Source organism: Schistocerca serialis, chromosome 5 (assembly GCF_023864345.2).
Source record: "Schistocerca serialis cubense isolate TAMUIC-IGC-003099 chromosome 5, iqSchSeri2.2, whole genome shotgun sequence".
NCBI classification, from domain to species: Eukaryota; Metazoa; Arthropoda; class Insecta; order Orthoptera; family Acrididae; genus Schistocerca; species Schistocerca serialis.
This window is the reverse complement of record NC_064642.1, coordinates 119,289,884-119,307,827: the sequence shown is the minus strand read 5'-3', so window position 1 is coordinate 119,307,827 and position 17,944 is coordinate 119,289,884. Positions and strand designations below refer to the sequence as shown.

Genomic DNA, 17,944 nt, shown 5'->3' with positions numbered 1-17,944 from the left:
TCTGTTGCAGATTGAACCTGCTGGAAATATATTAATCACTCAGCATATAGTTGTACTAATGGGCTCATAAGATTACCCATAATATGGCTATAATGGACAGCCTCAAGTCAGCCAGGAATCCTGTGAAGCATCTCAGCTCCACAGGAACATATACAGCCCCAAACTGCCACTGACATACAGCCGATGCGAGCCATTATCAGATATATTTCGGGTTGCAACAGGCCCCATATATGTGTACTGGAACATTACTACTGTGGAAAATACTGACTTGTCAGAAAATGTTACATTCTGGCAGTCATGACATTTATTTTCATCAGCAAATGCTAATCAGTAGGATTGAAAATTATCACACAACTTCTTCTCAATGGCCACATGTTTGCTTTGTTGTCCACCCTCCGGAAGATGATGCCAAATTGTGTTGACCTGGAAACCTAGCAACATATTTAAAAAAGGATTTTGCTGTGAAGTGTTCGCAAATTCTTTTTCATAGACTGGTGGTGTTTGTTACATGTCATTGTCCAGTTTCCACACACTACTGGACTCTCCAGTATCATGATATTGTTATACCCACCACTGCACATTGGGCTCAAGAACTAGTGTACCATGCCCAAGCCTCTGACACTGTCAGGTTATCTTCCACCACAAGAACAATGGCTAGGTGCAGAGTGAGCGATTGATGATGATGGGTGGCTCACCAATAAGCAACATGGTTCCAGTATCTGACCTTGAATCATGTGTTGTCACTCGCTATTATTGAATGAATTATGTCATGAGAGATTTAATTTGCTGCAATAGGCTGTCTGTCAGTGCAGCATGAAAATGCCATACCATGTGTGGATCACATCTAACATGATGAATTACTTTAGAATAACATTCCCATTGAGATAGGAATATTCTACAATGGAGCTAAAGAATTTAGCCTTCCTAAAGCAGCCATATGGAGTCTAGGTGACAAGACCTTACTTTTTGAAAAGATAGTGATCAACAATTGTCACCTTTGAGCTTCTTAGTTCATTAAATTGGGGAGTTGGCAGAGAGAGTACAGCAATTACTTTCTGATCTGGATATCACAAAATCTTTTCTGGAAATAAAATACACTGTAATTGTGTATATGTACAGTAAACAGACCCTTAACATAAAATTAAATCACACACTTGAATTGTATTCATTGTGGATACTTAAAAATATTTAATAAAATCAGAGGCTAACTGTAATCCATGCAATAATCATAGGGTAATATAATAATCTAGGTAAGAATAGTACAGAATGCAGTTACAAATAATCAAAACATATATTGTTTCTTATCATTATGGCAGTGTTGTACCATTAACTAATTACACATAGACATGTTTTAATTTATATAATGGAAGTGACTTTTACTCAATGTGTGCAGTACAGAACATTTATATATTTTGAATGTTTGTACAACATTTATCATGTCAATACAAAGTACAGGAAAAGATCATTGAAATTGGTTGATTGTTTGCCGTAGTCTGAAACTGTCTCATATACTGTGGAAAATTAACTGCACGTCATCAGAATAGAGGGATGTTTTCCATATAGTACGTATGTCTTACAGCAAGGAACAAAAATAAATAAAAAGAACTGTTGTGACTTTACATGGAATCAAGCCCCTGTCCACTTACTTTGAAAGCTTACAGGATGACAATTCAGCTGCAGTGACAACCAGAAAAAATTTTTATGTTAAGGGTCTGTTTACTGTACATATACACAATTACAGTGTATTTTATTTCCAGAAAAGATTTTGTCTACTTGAATAGCTCTAGAATACTTTCAGGACTATATCTGCTTGATACATCACTTATTAATTCCTCTTACACATTTTCTCAACATAATCCAGAAAACTGGCATGTTGCATTTTATACAAGTAACTTCTATACCAGACTCTTATTGCCTGCAGTTTTCCACTGCCACTTTTTTTGCTGTCAAGTCTACTGATACAGATTCATTTTAATATGAGATTAACAGAAAATTTTATCAATTTCAGTGTTTATAGTTTCTCCTTCAGGTGCAAGCATAAATAATTGGGTGAACCCACTCTTGAGCAGTGTTAGTGCTTTTGAATTATTTTAATTTACTCTTCCCCCGCCCCCCCCCCCCCCCCCCCTCCTCCACCATCCCTTTCAAACATCTACAACAGTAAAATACCACTGGGACTGTCACCAATAAGCTTCTAAACACAGAAAACAGTGTATCTTCCATCTTATGTTCATGTTACCTTCCCAGCTCCAATTTCCCCCCCCCCCCCCCCCCAAAAAAAAAAAAAATACCACACACACACACACACACACACACACACACACACACACACACACACACACAGGGTGTGTCTGTCTTTTAATTATGCCTGTCTGCGAACTTTTCAGTTTTGGTTCAATTTCAACTATATAAGGTTCCATGTTATAATTTCAGTTTAATGGTTACAGATAATGAGTGTCAGGCTACCAACTTCCTAACTTTCTGACAGTCTTACTGTTGTGCCTTTCTGCAACTCAGCATCTCCACTATATGATGAGTAGCAACTATCCTTTTCATTATATTTTTACATTCCATCCCAGATTTTCCATTGATTGATTTTCCCTAAAATATTTTTTAAATGAAATGTAATACTTCCCAACCAAAAACTGTTTATTACTTCTGTCTTAAACACTGAATCAGTATTACAAGCATATATAGCAACTACATTTCACGAACTACCTTGTCATTAGAGATTTTTTAATTTTTTAGAATATGTTACCAGTGCCAACAAATGCTCTTTCTACCATATTTTCTATTATCAATATGATGTATTCTTATCCATTGGATGGATAACAGACAATAGTGGTAACTACTATCCACGTGCACAAATGCCCTAATGCTAACTACTCACTGTCACATATATTCCATGGAAAAAGTTGAACTTTTACCAGGCTGCATCAATAACTTTCTTAAAAACAAATATTATTTAAACATCCATAGAGACTGACTTGTTTATACTGACAGGTGTAAGGTTAAATCTTTCATCAATAAAAAGTATTTCTATTTTAGCTTTTGCAAAATTCTGCACCATGGCAGCTGTGCCTTTACACACTGAACTACTTTTCCCATGAACTTTTTATGCTTGTCTACCTTGTCTTGACACCATTCACAGTTTTTTCATGTGCCAATGTGTCAGCTTTCTATAATGTATGCAAAAATGATAGCATGTATGCTCTGAACACCCTGTTTTAACACTGCAATGTTTGGAGGTTGAATTGACACCAGTCTCAAGGAATGTTGTTGTTGTTGTTGTTGTTGTTGTTGTTGTTGTGTCTTCAGTCTGAAGACTGGTTTGGTGCAACTCTCCATGCTACTCTGTCCTGTGGAAGCCCTTTATTTCCAAATAACTACTGCAACTTACATCCTTATGAACCTGCTTACTGTACTCACCTCATGATCTCCCTCTGTGATTTTACCCCCACACTTCTGTATAGTACTAAATTGCTGATCCCTTGATGTCTCAGAATGTGCCTTTCCCCATTCTTCTGTAGCACCACATTTCAAAAGCTTCTGTTCTCTTCTTGTCTAAAGTGTTTATCATCTGTGCTTCACTTCCATACATTGCTATACTTCATACAAATACATTCAGAGAAGACTTCCTAACTCACAAATGTATATTTGATGTTAACATACTTCTCATCTTCAGAAACTCTTTTGTTACCATTGTCAGTCTGCATTTTATATCCTCTATAATTAGAACACTATCAGTTAGTTTGCTCCCCATATAGCAAAACTCATCCATTGCTTTTAGTGTCTCATTTCTTAACCTAATTCCCTCAGCATCAGCTGATTTAATTCTACTACATTCCATTGCCCTTATTTTGTTTTTGTTGATGTTCATCTTATATCCTCTTTTCAAGACACTGTCCATTCCATTCAGCTGCTCTTCAAAGTCCTTTGCTGCCTCTGACAGAATTATATCATCATCAGCAAACCTGAACTTCAACTCCTGCACCAAATGTTTCATTAGTTTCCCTTACTGCTTGCTCAGTCTACAGATTGAATAAAATCAGGGATAGGCTACAACAGTTTCTGTACAAGATGTAAATAGCCTTTCACTCCTTATACTTTACCCTTCAGAATTTCAAAGTCAGTATTCCAGTCAACATTGTCAAAAGCTTTCTTTAAGTCTACAGATGCTATTACAAATGAATATTGTATAATGAACAATGAAAAATGTGTGTGTGTTGTTACTAAGTGAGATGTCAATGTAATAAGAAATCTGTCACTTTTCCTTTGGCTGTCTAGGTAACTGTGAAACTAATTTCATTATTTCAGTTTAACAGAAATGTCGTGGCTGCGTCTCACTTCTGGCTGTTCTATATTGAAACTATGTAGCAGTAAATTCTTCTGGCAGAAACTAAAACTGAAGCAGTTTGTGTCTCTCACAACACTGTTATATGTAAGTATGTCTCAATATCAAACATACACAATTACCAAAATTATGAAACTATTTTAGATGTGTATAAATGGTAAGATGGTTTACATTTTAAACTCTAGAAGGTATTATGGAGGACTTGCATTTGATTTTATAAAGCTGTTCTCTGCAGAAAGCCAATATTTTGCTACCATCTGATAACCCAATCATTTCAACACCTGTGACATCATCTGTGGATCACTATTGAAATAAAGTGAGACCCATAGGTGACAAAAACTTGTCTTGATGACTAAAAGAAAGAAATAATAAGTTTTTTGTAGGAGGAGCATATAATAAGTGAATTATTTCAAAAATGTGGATAAAAATCAAATATCCAGCACTCATAAAGGTGATTATCATTGATTTAAAATTATGAATACACTTTTAGTGAGTTATTTAACAAAAAAGTTGTTTCATATTAAGCAAAACCCTTGTATCATACTTTAAATGTCTTAGCAGAAAAAAGCTTAGAAATACTCATATACTCATATAATGAGCAAGAAGACTCAACAAAAATATGTAATGGCTTAGACATGTATGTTCATCAGTCCTAAGAATGAACTTCTTTGTCAGTTAGCGAGTCATACATCAGCTGTCAATCGCTTAGCCAGTAAAATCAACACTGATTTTCTTTTATTTGATTGAATGAAAGACTTGTAAATCCTAGCTTTTGTATCTGCTCAGTGTGACAATGATAAGAAACCATCCTGTCAGTACAAATGTCTCAACTACAGAAGCCAAGGAGCTGGACCCCAGAAGAGGGAAAGAAACTTGGCCTGTGGCCCAATCAGAAGGTGTGCAGTGTGTTCGAACACTGCATAGAGATTGGTGTGGAGAAAAGCATAAAATGAATGTGACTAGTGTATATGACTGAACAACTAGAATGCGCAATCCAGAGCACAGTATGGTGTGAGGGTCAAGTCTGATTTGGCTGATTTCAGTGTTAGAACTGATGGGCCCAGACTATATATGCCAGAAAGTAAGCATGTGGATCAACAATATTGCCCACACAATGCTCTGCATGCACTCTCAATGACATTTTGCCACACTACTCTGCCATGGAACTGATGCCACCTCATCTACATCCATATTGATGTCCGCTGGCAGGGTACTAAATCCCATACCCTTGAAAATTCTATGTAGGGCCAAAAATGGCCAGTTTCCTGCCATAACTTTCACTACAAAACCAGAGGGCACAAGATTTACTGGCAGCCAGTCCATTATTGAAATAGGCAACACTGATGCAGCTGTTTTTTTCCAGAATTGGGGAAGGTTGTGGTGGCTGGCATACTGACTGGCCCATTGGCAATGACTCATTCACAGGCTATCAAGGAAAGGGTAAAGTGGAAAGGAGGGTGCCAGTTCATCCATGGGCTTGCATGAGGAGCTGTGGGAGCAATAGGTGCCAGAGCTCTCTACCATGGGTAACAATAGGACGGTAGAGGATGTGATTGGGCTGGCAGAGGGTGTGTACATTGCCATAGTTGGAATATTCCTACTGGGTAAACATCATAACAGGCTGGAGGTGGTGGCATCCCAGGCCCAACAGGTCAGTTTGTAACTGATTAGAATGATGGATCAGCCTACTTCCAACTGACATCCACCAAAAGCAAATGCTGACCTTTGTGGCTCACCTAAAAGACCAGCCCCAAATAGCAGCCAACTAAGAAAACATGGTGGGCCGTGACTGCCCAGGTCATTTGGCTAGAGTGCAACAAGAGATCCCATTGTTGAGACCTATGCAAATATTCCACCTGATTGCACCCATTAACCAGTGATGCCTGGTACATGGCTAGAAAATTAGACAGTACATTGTCACATGATGAGGGAGGCACAGACTTATTCATTTGTGTCTTTAACTTTCACACAAAGTGCTCTACATCTGAGTCTGAAGCTGGGTGATACAGGGTGGTAATCAGATGCTGGATGCTATTGCAAGTTCAAAAATCCTCAAACTACCATGACAGAAATCACAGACCATTGTAAGATATGAAGGTCTGAGAGGAGCCCTTGACAGCAAAACATCCTGACAACTTGGTAACAGTTTCTGTTGACATCTTTGTAGTCAGTTTTGCAACATACAGGAAATTTTACAAGGTGTTCAGTCCAGTACCAACAACCACTTGCTTCCCAAAATCAGACCTAGCAAAGTAACTTGCACCCCGTTCCAAGGGTTCTCTGGGACTGGCCAAGTGGAAAGTTAATGTGGTAGTGCAACCTGAGTCTATGCACAGACCATGTAAGACCATATGAAATCTTCCAATTTCCAGTCAGTAGACATGATGCCATGTCAAAGCCTCCATACAAGACATTCACCAGTGAGACACGTGCAGCAGCTGGAGTGTATGACATATGAAAACACAGTACTGTCTGGACAACCACTCAATTGTTTTTCTCCTGTGTGGCAACTTTGAGTTGGGCATTTAGTAGGAAAACTGTTCTCCAAGCCAAGTACACTCATGAAGCAGTGCACTTAGGCCATTTTGACAGGACTGCTGAAACAATTTTCCAGAAAATTAGCTTGGCAGCCATGGCGGTAATGACATCTCATACCATCAAAGGAAAATCCAGCAGTGTCTGCTGCAAGGTATCATTCAGTGCAAAAACCAGAGCCTCCTGTTTATCAAACTTTGGATCGGATCCCACCAGCAACTTCATTTGTGCATCTGCATTAGCATGCTGGGTGGAGGACTGATAACAAATCATATAGCAATAAATACAGAGAAAGAGTGCTCCTCTCTGCAGTTGATTGGCAGTCCTATCCAGTAACTTAGAATGAGTGCCAAATAATGAAGTTATGAAAAGGATAGTTTCTACTAATCATACAGTGGAGATGCTGAGTCACCCGTCTCTGGCACCTGAAGCCAGACAGTAAGGCTGGGGGATGGTAAAGTGCTGCTGGGGGGGTGGGTGTGCAGGGACGAGGTGGAAAGAGGATGGGGCTTCTAGGTGCAGTCAAGAGGTTAGACAGAGGGCAGGAGAGAGTTATGGCAGGAGGTAGCGGGAAAGGACAGAAGTAAAGAGATTGGCTGCATTGGTGGAATAGAGGGCTGTGTGTGTTGGAATGAGAAGAAGGAAATGGCTAGGAAGGTAAGGACAATGACTAATGAAGACTGAGGACAGGAGGATTACAGGAATGTAGGATATATTGCAGGGAGAGTCCCCACCTGCTCAATTCAGAAAAGCTGGTGTTCGTGGGAAGGATCCAGATGGCACAGGCTGTGAAGAAGACATTGAAATGAAGACCGTTGTTTTGGATGGTGTCCTCAACAACAGAGTGGTCCAGGGCGGCCATAGTTAGCCGGTGGCCATTCATGCAGACAGACAACTTGTTGGTTGTCATGCCCATGTGGAATGCAGCACAGTGGTTGCAGCTTGGGTTGTAGTTCGTATGACTGGTTTCACAGGCAGCCCTGCCTTTGTTGGGATAGGTGATGTTTGCTACCAGACTGGAGTAGGTGGTGGTGGCAGGATGCATGGAACAAGTCTTACATCTATGTCTAACACAAGGATATGAGCCAGTTGCTCCAGTCATGGGTGGTACTGAGTCACAAGGGGAATACTCCTCTGTGGCTGGACAGAGGAACTTAAGGAGGTGGTGTGTGACTGGAAAGATAAGGCATGGGAGATCGTTTTTGTACAAGTTTGGGGGGGAGGGGTAATTACGGTTTGTAAAGGCCTCAGTGAGACCCTTGGTGAGAGTGATAACACTTACTGAAACTCTTGCCCTCCAGGAACTAGAGCAATATTCACAGCTCCACCTCAAAGAACCCTCCAGCCTGCTCACTTCCTACTCCCACCTCAGACTACCACTGTCCACCACCTCTACAACAATCTCCAAACTTCCATCATGTCCCTTCATAGCTGACAATCCCTGTCTTGCAGAGCTACTACATTTACACCACCCTCCAAAATCCCTCCACCACCACACATAATCCAGTACTTACAGGACCCAAAATACAGTCATGAACCTTTCCTCCAAAAATCTCAGCCAAACAGAAATATCAGCCGTTTCCAAAGGCCTCACCTTCTGCCCCACTCACAAATTCAGTCATGCAGGACTTGTTAAAGACCTTCGCACCTTCTCCCTTCCCTACAGTGGAAACTCTTTTTCGCCACCAATCCTACCAATGAATCTCAACTGAAGACTGTTGTTGCATCCTGCCTGACTCAGTTCAATCCTCCATTCAACCATGATCCATCCCCACTGCCCCCAAATCACCCCCTGTTAACTTTCCAGAATTTAACCTTGGACATTTTCTCACCAACATTCCCCAAATCCCTCAACATGCAAAGTAACCTTACATCTTCAGAAAGAACTGCAATCCAACACCTAAAAACTGATCCTGACCTGATAATCCTACCTGCTGATAAATGCTCCACCACTCTTATCTTGAACCACAAGGATTACCTGGCAGGAGGACTCCACCAGCTGTCAGATTCATCTATCTACAAATCCTGCCACAGTGACCCCATTCCAGAAATCCATCAGGATCTCCTGTCTCTCCTCAAATCCTTAATCCATCCTAGAATCTCTCTCCTCACCACTAACCCTCCCCACACTCCTACCTTCTACATGCTTCCTAAAGTCCATAAACCCAACCACCCAGGATGCCCCATTATGACTGGTTACTGTGCCCCCAATGAGGGAATCTCTGCCCCCACTGAAAGAATCTTGTAGACCAACACCTTCAGCTTATTACCCACAACCTACCTCCTGTATAAAAGATACCAACCATTTCCTCCACTGACTCACCGCAATTCCTGTTCCTTTACCACATGGTGCTACGCTACTCACTATTGATGCCACCTCACTTTGCACTAACATTCCTAATGCCCATGGCCTTACTGCTATTGAACACTGTCTTTCCCAGCACCCACTAGATTCCAAACCAACAACCTTCCTCCTAATTACCATGATCAACTATGTATTCCCCTTTGAAAGCATTACCTACAAACAAATCTGGAGTACAGCTATGGGCACCATCAAGGCACCGTCCTATGCCAACCTATTCAAGGGCCATATAGAGGGATCGAGGGTGAGGACACCCTAACCCACATTCCTCCAGAACTTCAACTTCTTCCCCACTCACTTCACCTGGTCCTACTCAAACCAACAATCCACCTTCCTCGATTTTGACCTACACCTCACAGATGGCTACTTCAGCACCTCTGCCCATATCAAACCTACCAACCATCAGCAGTACCTCCACTTTGACAACTGCCACCCATTCCATACCAAGAAGTTCCTTCCATATAGCCTAGGCACTTGTGGCTGTTGCATCTGCAGTGATGAGTGGTCACTCTCAAAATACACTGACGGTCTCACCGAGGCATTTACGGACCATAATTATGCCCCCTCCCCTTACATTGTACAAAATCAGATCTCCCGTGCCTTATCTTTACAGTCACCCACCATCTCCCAAAATCTCACCATCCAGCCACAGAGGAGCATTCTCCTGGTGAGTCAGTACACCGAGTGGAGCAACTACCTCTTGTCATGCACTCACGTGAGAAATGTCCTACCCGCTGTCCTTCCCATGCCTCCCACAGTGCTATTCTGTGGCAAACTGAACCTGCACAATACCCTTGTCCATACCTACACAGTACCTGCTCCCAGTCCATTGCCGCACAGGTCATATCCCAGCAATAGACCTAGACGCGAGACCTGTCTCATACATCCACCACCACCACCACTTACTTCAGTCTGGTCACAAGCATTATGTATCCCATCAAAGACAGGCCTACCTGTGAAACCAATCATGTGACCTACAAGCTAAGCTTGAACCTCTGTGCTGCCGTCTACATAAGCATGGTTGCCAACAAGCTCTCTTTCTGCATGTATGGCCATCCGCAAACTGTGGCCAAGAAACAGCTGGACCACCCAGTTGCTGAGTGTGCTGCCCATCATTATGTTCTTCATTTCAATGACTGCTTCAGAGCCTTTGTGATTTTGATCATTCCCCCACAGGCACCAGATTTTCTGAATTGCTCAGGTGGGAACTCTCCCTGCAATATATCCTACATTCTCATAACCCCCTGTCCTCACTCTTCATTAGTCATTGTTCACACCCGCCTAGTCACTTCCCTGTTCTCATTCCAACACACACAGCCATTCTTTTTACTTCTCCCCTTTCCCACTACCTCTGGCCCTGTCTCTCTCCTGCTCCCCTGCCTGACTTACTGACTGCACCTAGCTGCCCCACCTTCTCTCCCACCTTTTCCCTGCATGCTCCCCCAGCAGCAATTCCCCAGCAGCAATTCCTGGTCTTGAATGTATCAATCAGCTACTTTGACAAGAGCATGACTTCCTAAAATGATGCCCTGAAATGAGATCCATTCTATCTGAGGTTTTGCCCACCACACCTAGAATAGCTTTTTGTCGCCCTCCCAATCTCTTCAATATTTCTGTCAGACCCTATTCTCCTTCTGCACCCATCTCCCTACCCTATGGCCCCTACCCCTGTGATTGTCCCCACTGCAAGACTTGCCCTGTGCACCCTCCTACCACCACCTATTCCAGCCTTGTAACTGGCAAAACATATACTATCAAAGGAAGAGCCACCCGTGAAATGACATGTCATATACCAGCTATTATGCAAACACTGTTCGGCCTGTTATATTGGCATAACTACCAGCCAGTTTTCAGTCTTGATGAATGGGCGTAGGCAGAGGGTGTATGTAGGCAACACAAACTACCCTGTTGTTGAGCATGCTGTACAACATGACCGTCATTACCTTGGTGTTTGTTTCACCACATGCATGCTAGATTTTTCCCCCAGCCACCAGTTTCTCAGAACTCTGCAGGTGGGAACTAGCACTACAACATGCCCTTTGTCCTTGCCACCCACCTGGCTTTAATTTACGTTCATTCCTTCTGTCTCAGCATTTATTCACAGTAACTACTCCTTTCTTTATTTCATTTTAGTTTTTTACATATTTCATTTTCTAACTTGTCTATTTTTCGCCTATCCCCCTGCCACTTCAGTTACATACAATGTTCACTCTTATTAACTCATGCATGATGTGTTAGTAGTAATCTCTGTCTTGTATGTTGCCGTGTCTTCCACATTTAAACTCTCAGGTTTTCAAATCTTCTCTGGTGCAGTCCCCAACATTAACCTGTCCTCTGCAGAACTGCAGACTCTTATTCCCCTGAAGTGTGATGACTCCATCATTATCCTCCAGGCTTTGATTCTTGACCATTGGGAGTACATAAACCAGTGTCAGGGCCAGTCTCTTGTCCTAACACTTTTATGTACAGCATTAGCCACCCCTGTGGTACAAACTGACCTACATTCCCTCCTTAAAACCTCAGGCCCCTCACAAGGACTAACACCTCAATCCCTAGAACTTTTTACCACACCTCAAAGCAGCCACTGAATGTACATCTGTCTTGATTGATCACCAACTGCAACCAATAGTACAAAGACTTCTCTCTTGTAGTAAAACACCAACAATTTCCTAGATCATCTGCAATCTGTGCCCATCCCACTCCCATCACACACCTTGATTGTCACTATTCATGCCACCTTCTCTATACCAACATTCCACATGTAGATGGTCTGTCTGCTTCTGAACATTACTTCAACCAGGGCCCATCTGATTCCAAACCTATGATGCCCTTCCTGCTCAACTTAATCAGTTTTATGCTTACTGGCAACTACATTACCTTTGAGGAGCAGATGTACAAACAGATCAAAGGCATGGCTGTGGCAACCAGGATAGCTCCTTCCCATGCCAACCTTTTTGTGAGTCACTTGGGGGACGCTTTTGTGGGATCCATAAGCCTTCTCCCACTGATCTGGCTTAGGTATATTGATGACATTTTTGCCATGTGGACTCATGGTGACACTGACCTTTTAAAATTATTGGAATCTCTGAATATATTCTCCCTATTAAGTTTCATATTATCCTATTCCAAATCCCATGCAACTTTCCTTGATGTTGACCTCATCATCAACAAGGGTCAACTACACACTTCTGTTCACATCAAACCTACAAACAAGCAACAGTCTTACATTTTGACAGTTGTCGTCCTTTCTGTGTCAGACATTTCCTCCCATGGAGAACAGCATTGGCATTCAAGGCAAAAATATTTGTTCAGATGCAGGCTCTTTACAGCAGTACACTGTGATTCTCACATCAGTGTTCTGTGGACATAATTACCCCACCATCCTACTTCAAAATCAGATTTCCCAAGCCATCACATCTAATCTTGGTACTGCTGACCCCCCCCAAAAAAATCTAGGAGTACATCTCTGTGGTCTTGAATGTATTAATCAGCTACTTACTAAAATCATGCTCTGAAGTGAAATGAGGTCCATTCTGTCTGACATTTTGCCTGCCACATTTAGAACAGCTTTACGTCCCCCTCCCCGCAAACTCCACAATATCCTGTTCAGATACTATACTTCTTGTGCAACCATTTCTCTTCCCTATGGCTCCTACCCCTGTGACCATCCCCACTGTAAGACTTGCCCTATGCACTCTCCTACCACCACCTATATCAGCCTTCTAACTGGCAAAATATATGCTATCAAAGGGAGTGCCACCTGCGAATGACACAGTTCATGTACCAACTGCTCGGTCTTTTAAATTGATATAACTGCAACCAATTTATCACTTAGGATCAATGGACATAGACAGAGTGTGTAGCAACCGAGCATGCTCTACAAGATGACAGTTGTGGCTTTGGTACCTGTTTCACTGCATGTGGCATCTGGATTCTCCTTCCTGTCATCAGTTTCTCAAAACTCTGTAAGTGGGAACTGGCATTACAACATGTGCTTGGTTCTCACCATCCACCTTGCCTAAATTTACATTAATTACTTTGGTCTCAGCTTTAATTTTTAGTAATTATTCCTTTTCTACACTCACTCTTAGTCTTTCTGTTCCTTTTATTTTTCAAGCTGTCTATGCCCTCCACCACACTCCTCCTCCTCTCTCCCTCCCTCACATGTCTGCCATGTATAATGTACTTAGATTTCCACTCTTATTATCTCTTGCATGATGTTTTTTAGTAATCTATGCTTCTTGTCCTATCTTCCAACTTTAAGCTCTCAAGTTCTCAAATCTCATGTGGGGCAATCCCCAAAAATCAGTCTTTCCTTCTAGTCCCCTGACCTAGTGTTCTGGACAACATTTCCATAACTCCCTCCATTTCCTAAACTTCTGCTCTGAGAATTTAGTAATCTTAAACATTCCAATAACTTGTATTTATCAACACCTTTACAACTTAGACACACGTCCTTATGCTCAGCAATGATGTAAGTGTCAAAAACCTAAATATTCTACTTCTATAGAACTTATAAATTCACACCTACTTCCTTAGACACATTTCTTCTTTTTTCCTGTTACCACCCCTTGTTTACAGAAATAATTTCCCTGTACATCAAAATCCTTCCCCTACCTCAAAATAGGGTAGGTCTCCTTCCTTGATGCACCTACCCTATTTCCTACCATTCTACATGTTTTAGGGCCAACATCCTATATAAAACAATACTTGCTCCTCTTATAGATCTATTATGTTGAGATATACAAGACATATTGTGATTACAAATAAACTCAGCTTGTTGCATAGTTTTATCTTCATCAAAGTACCCAGCTAGACCACTTAGCCAGTAATCCTTGTAACTAACTTGCATGTATATTATTTTAGCTAGCACTCATTCCCATTAAGTTACTGGACATAAAATGATATTAATTTTCCATAATTTATTTTTGATGTTATAAAGGCACATAAATAGAGAAAAGGTAAATGAGAAGGGATTGTAATTGTTTTAAGAAAGTATTCAGTTTCCATACTGGAGCCCTGTTTGTTGTTAGCATTGTCATTGCAACATTTACATTCATTACAACCCCACAAACAGCAAAGTATTGTTCTATGCAGTACTTGCCTAAATCTACTGATGTAGCCTATATTGTCTCTGACACAAATTATAACTACTACTGTTGCTGGATGCCCTGAGGTGTCTGCATGTAATTACAGTCATTCCATGCCAGTCGTGTCAAAAAATGTATACTAAGAAGCTACCTTGGATACATCAGTTGACGCATAAACTTCGTTTCACTTAATATAGACATGTGACCATTGGCATTCCACTCCCATTCCATCTTTTTGTTTCTTTTAATCTTCTATAAGCATTTAAAATCACTGTTTGCCATAGTAAAGAATCCAAACTTAATATTACAACTAAATCTCACATTGTTCTCTTTATCAGTAATCTCCTTACTAAATGTTAATGCTAAGTTATTTGCATACAAACTTATGTAAAATTAAACATGTCAGAAATGGAGACACCCATGTCATAAGACAACAAAAATCCAAGTACTCATTTTTAAATTGTCTGCACAATTCTGTTATGTATTTGTTCCATCACTTCAGTTAAAACTGTGTGTCAAAATTTAAGACTTTCTCAAATTGTTTAGGTCGGAATAATATGAGATGAAAGAGGTGTATGATAATAGTTAACATTTTGTTGAACCTTTTGTTCAAATGAATCACGACTACACTCCTGCAACATTGATGAAGTGAGACAGAAAATGCTTACCCTACTTAAATCTGTACTTTGTTCTGAAGTATTTAAACTACTGACAATTGAGTCTGAAGTTAATTTTGACTCGGTGTCTAATTTGACAAAACCTGTAGTTAATGGATTTACAACTGAATCAGTCTGTAGAGATACACCAAAACATAACTTCCTTGTTATGTTTACGACTGTGGACTCGAATTCAGATATTCTGTTAGTTACTTCCATGTTTTCTTGGTGTGACTCAGCTATGAGCTCACCTAATTCGTAGTTAGTTGCTGGTAATTCAACTTTTAATTCATCTCCTCTTGAGCATTTAAATCAGTGCTGCTGACATCTGGTTTCTCATTCAGCTTGCTGGATCAGACATCTTGTGTATCTACAGTCATGATAGGAGATCTAACTTTTCCTCTTGAAACTTTAAATCAGCTTTTTTTTTATATCACTAACAAACACAAACACACACACAAAATTCAAGCTTCGCAACCCACTGTTGCTTCATCAGGAAAGAGGGAAGGAGAGGGAAAGATGAAAGGATGTGGGTTTTAAGGGAGAGAGTAAGAAGTCATTCCAATCCCGGGAGCGGAAAGACTTACCTTAGGGGGAAACAAGGGACAGGTATACACTAACACACATACACACATATCCATCCGCACATATACAGACACAAGCAGACATATGTAAAGGCAAAGAGTTTGGGCAGAGATGTCAATCGAGGCGGAAGTACAGAGGCAAAGATGTTGTTGAATGACAGGTGAGGTATGAGCGGCGCCAACTTGAAATTAGTGGAGGTTGAAGCTTGGTGGGTAACAGGAAGAGAGAATATATTGAAGGGCAAGTTCCCATCTCCATAGTTCTGATAGGTTGGTGTTAGTGAGAACTATCCAGATAACCCTGACGGTGTAACACTGTGCCAAGATGTGCTGGCCGTGCATCAAGACATGTTTAGCCACAGGGTGATCCTCATTACCAACAAACACTGTCTGCCTGTGTCCATTCATGCAAATGGACAGTTTGTTGCTGGTCATTCCCACATATAAAGCTTCACAATGTACGCAGGTCAGTTGGTAAATCACATGGGGGCTTTCACACATGGTTCTGCCTTTGATCGTGTACACCTTCCGGGTTACAGGACGGGAGTAGGTGGTGGTGGTGGGAGGGTGCATGGGACAGGTTTTACACCGGGGTCAGTTACAAGGGTAGGAGCCAGAGGGTAGGGAAGGTGGTTTGGGGATTTCATAGGGATGAACCAAGAGGTTACGAAGGTTAGGTAGATGGTGGAAAGACGCTCTTGGTGGAGTGTGGAGGATTTCATGAATGATGGATCTCATTTCAGGGCAGGATTAGAGGAAGTCGTATCCCTGCTGGAGAGCCACATTCAGAGTCTGATTCAGTCCCGGAAAGTATCCTGTCACAAGTGGGGCACGTTTGGGGTTCTTCTGTGGGAGGTTCTGGGTTTGAGGGGGTGAGGAAGTGGCTCTGATTATTTCCTTCTGTACCAGGTCAGGTGGGTAGTTGCGGGATGCGGAAGCTGTTTTCAGGTTGTTGGTGTAATGGTTCAGGGATTCAGGACTGGAGCAGATTCGTTTGCCACGAAGACCTAGGCTGTAGCGAAGGGACTGTTTGATATGGAATGGGTGGCAGCTGTCATAATGAAGGTACTGTTGTTTGTTGGTGGGTTTGATGTGGACGGATGTGTGAAGCTGGCCATTGGACAGATGGAGGTCAATGTCAAGGAAAGTGGCATGGGATTTGGGGTAGGACCAGGTGAATCTGATGGAACCAAAGGAGTTTAGGTTGGAGAGGAAATTTTGGAGTTCTTCTTCACTGTGAGTCCAGATCATGAAGATGTCATCAATAAATCTGTACCAAACTTTGGTTGGCAGGCCTGGGTAACCAAGAAGGCTTCCTCTAAGTGACCCATAAATAGGTTGGTGTACGAGGGGGCCATCCTGCTACCCATGGCTGTTCCCTTTAATTGTTGGTATGTCTGGCCTTCAAAAGTGAAGAAGTTGTGTGTCAGGATGAAGCTGGCTAAGGTAATAAGGAAAGAGGTTTTAGGTAGGGTGGCTATAATTTTTTTTAACATGCATGCACTTTAATATGCTACAAAATTGAGTTAAAAGAGCTCACCAAAGTTGACTTTGTGGCATGACATGCTGCAATGCAGACAAAACATCAAATCGCTGTGCTTGGAGAAATGGACTGCTTCAGAGGCGCATCAGATGTAGCTACTGTCAACTGCCATGGTATAGTTTTGGACCAGATGAATCAGTCTTGGTCACTGATCTTCCTAGTCATAGATGTTAATTCTTCTTTTATTTAATTATAACTGATTAATTTATTTATCATTCATTGACAAAATCCTTCTTCTGGAATGTATTTATCTGTTCTGGACCTCCTCCTTATTTATTTCATCATAATATTATGCTGTTGATTTCATTTCTAATCACAACTTGATACTCATAAATGTATCTTCAATTAAATGTTAATTTCTCTTTATATTACATTTAACCTAGGTCTTTGCTCTTAATTTTTATTGATGTCCAGCACAGACTTACCCCGAGTCCAATCAAAAGAGCACTAGAATGCAGTATGTTCCATCTGTGAGTAAATCTTCTTCATATACCAAGCAGGTTCCACTCATCTGGACTTCATTTCCTCTGCAGTTGTACCTATGCTGGAAGCTTAACAGTCTCCAAGTAATTTCAAATATGCTATTAAGGGATATACTACACTTCTTCTTTTGACAAATAGTAATATTGTAGCCCAGTGCTCAATATTATAACAGTTAGCAACAGGAAACATAGCTTGTCTGCTCAGTTTGGTATCAGACATCAGACTCTGACACTCCACAAATGAATCATCTGACAGTTTTTTGAACTTCTTTTGTTCACTGTGCTGTCATTGGCATTCTGACGGCACAGTCCTTGCTTGATAGCACACCTCACTATCC

The 17,944-nt window shown here is 41.3% G+C and overlaps 1 protein-coding gene across 1 annotated transcript in view; it reads left to right on the top strand.

Moving 5' to 3' along the window:
• Positions 1-17,944, top strand: part of LOC126481777 (uncharacterized) — a 173,231-nt gene that overhangs the window by 76,608 nt on the left and 78,679 nt on the right. Inside the window, exon 5 of the mRNA XM_050105732.1 lies at positions 4,318-4,441. Within this exon, the coding sequence (XP_049961689.1) occupies positions 4,318-4,441 (124 nt within the window). The remainder of the gene's footprint in view (positions 1-4,317; positions 4,442-17,944) is intronic.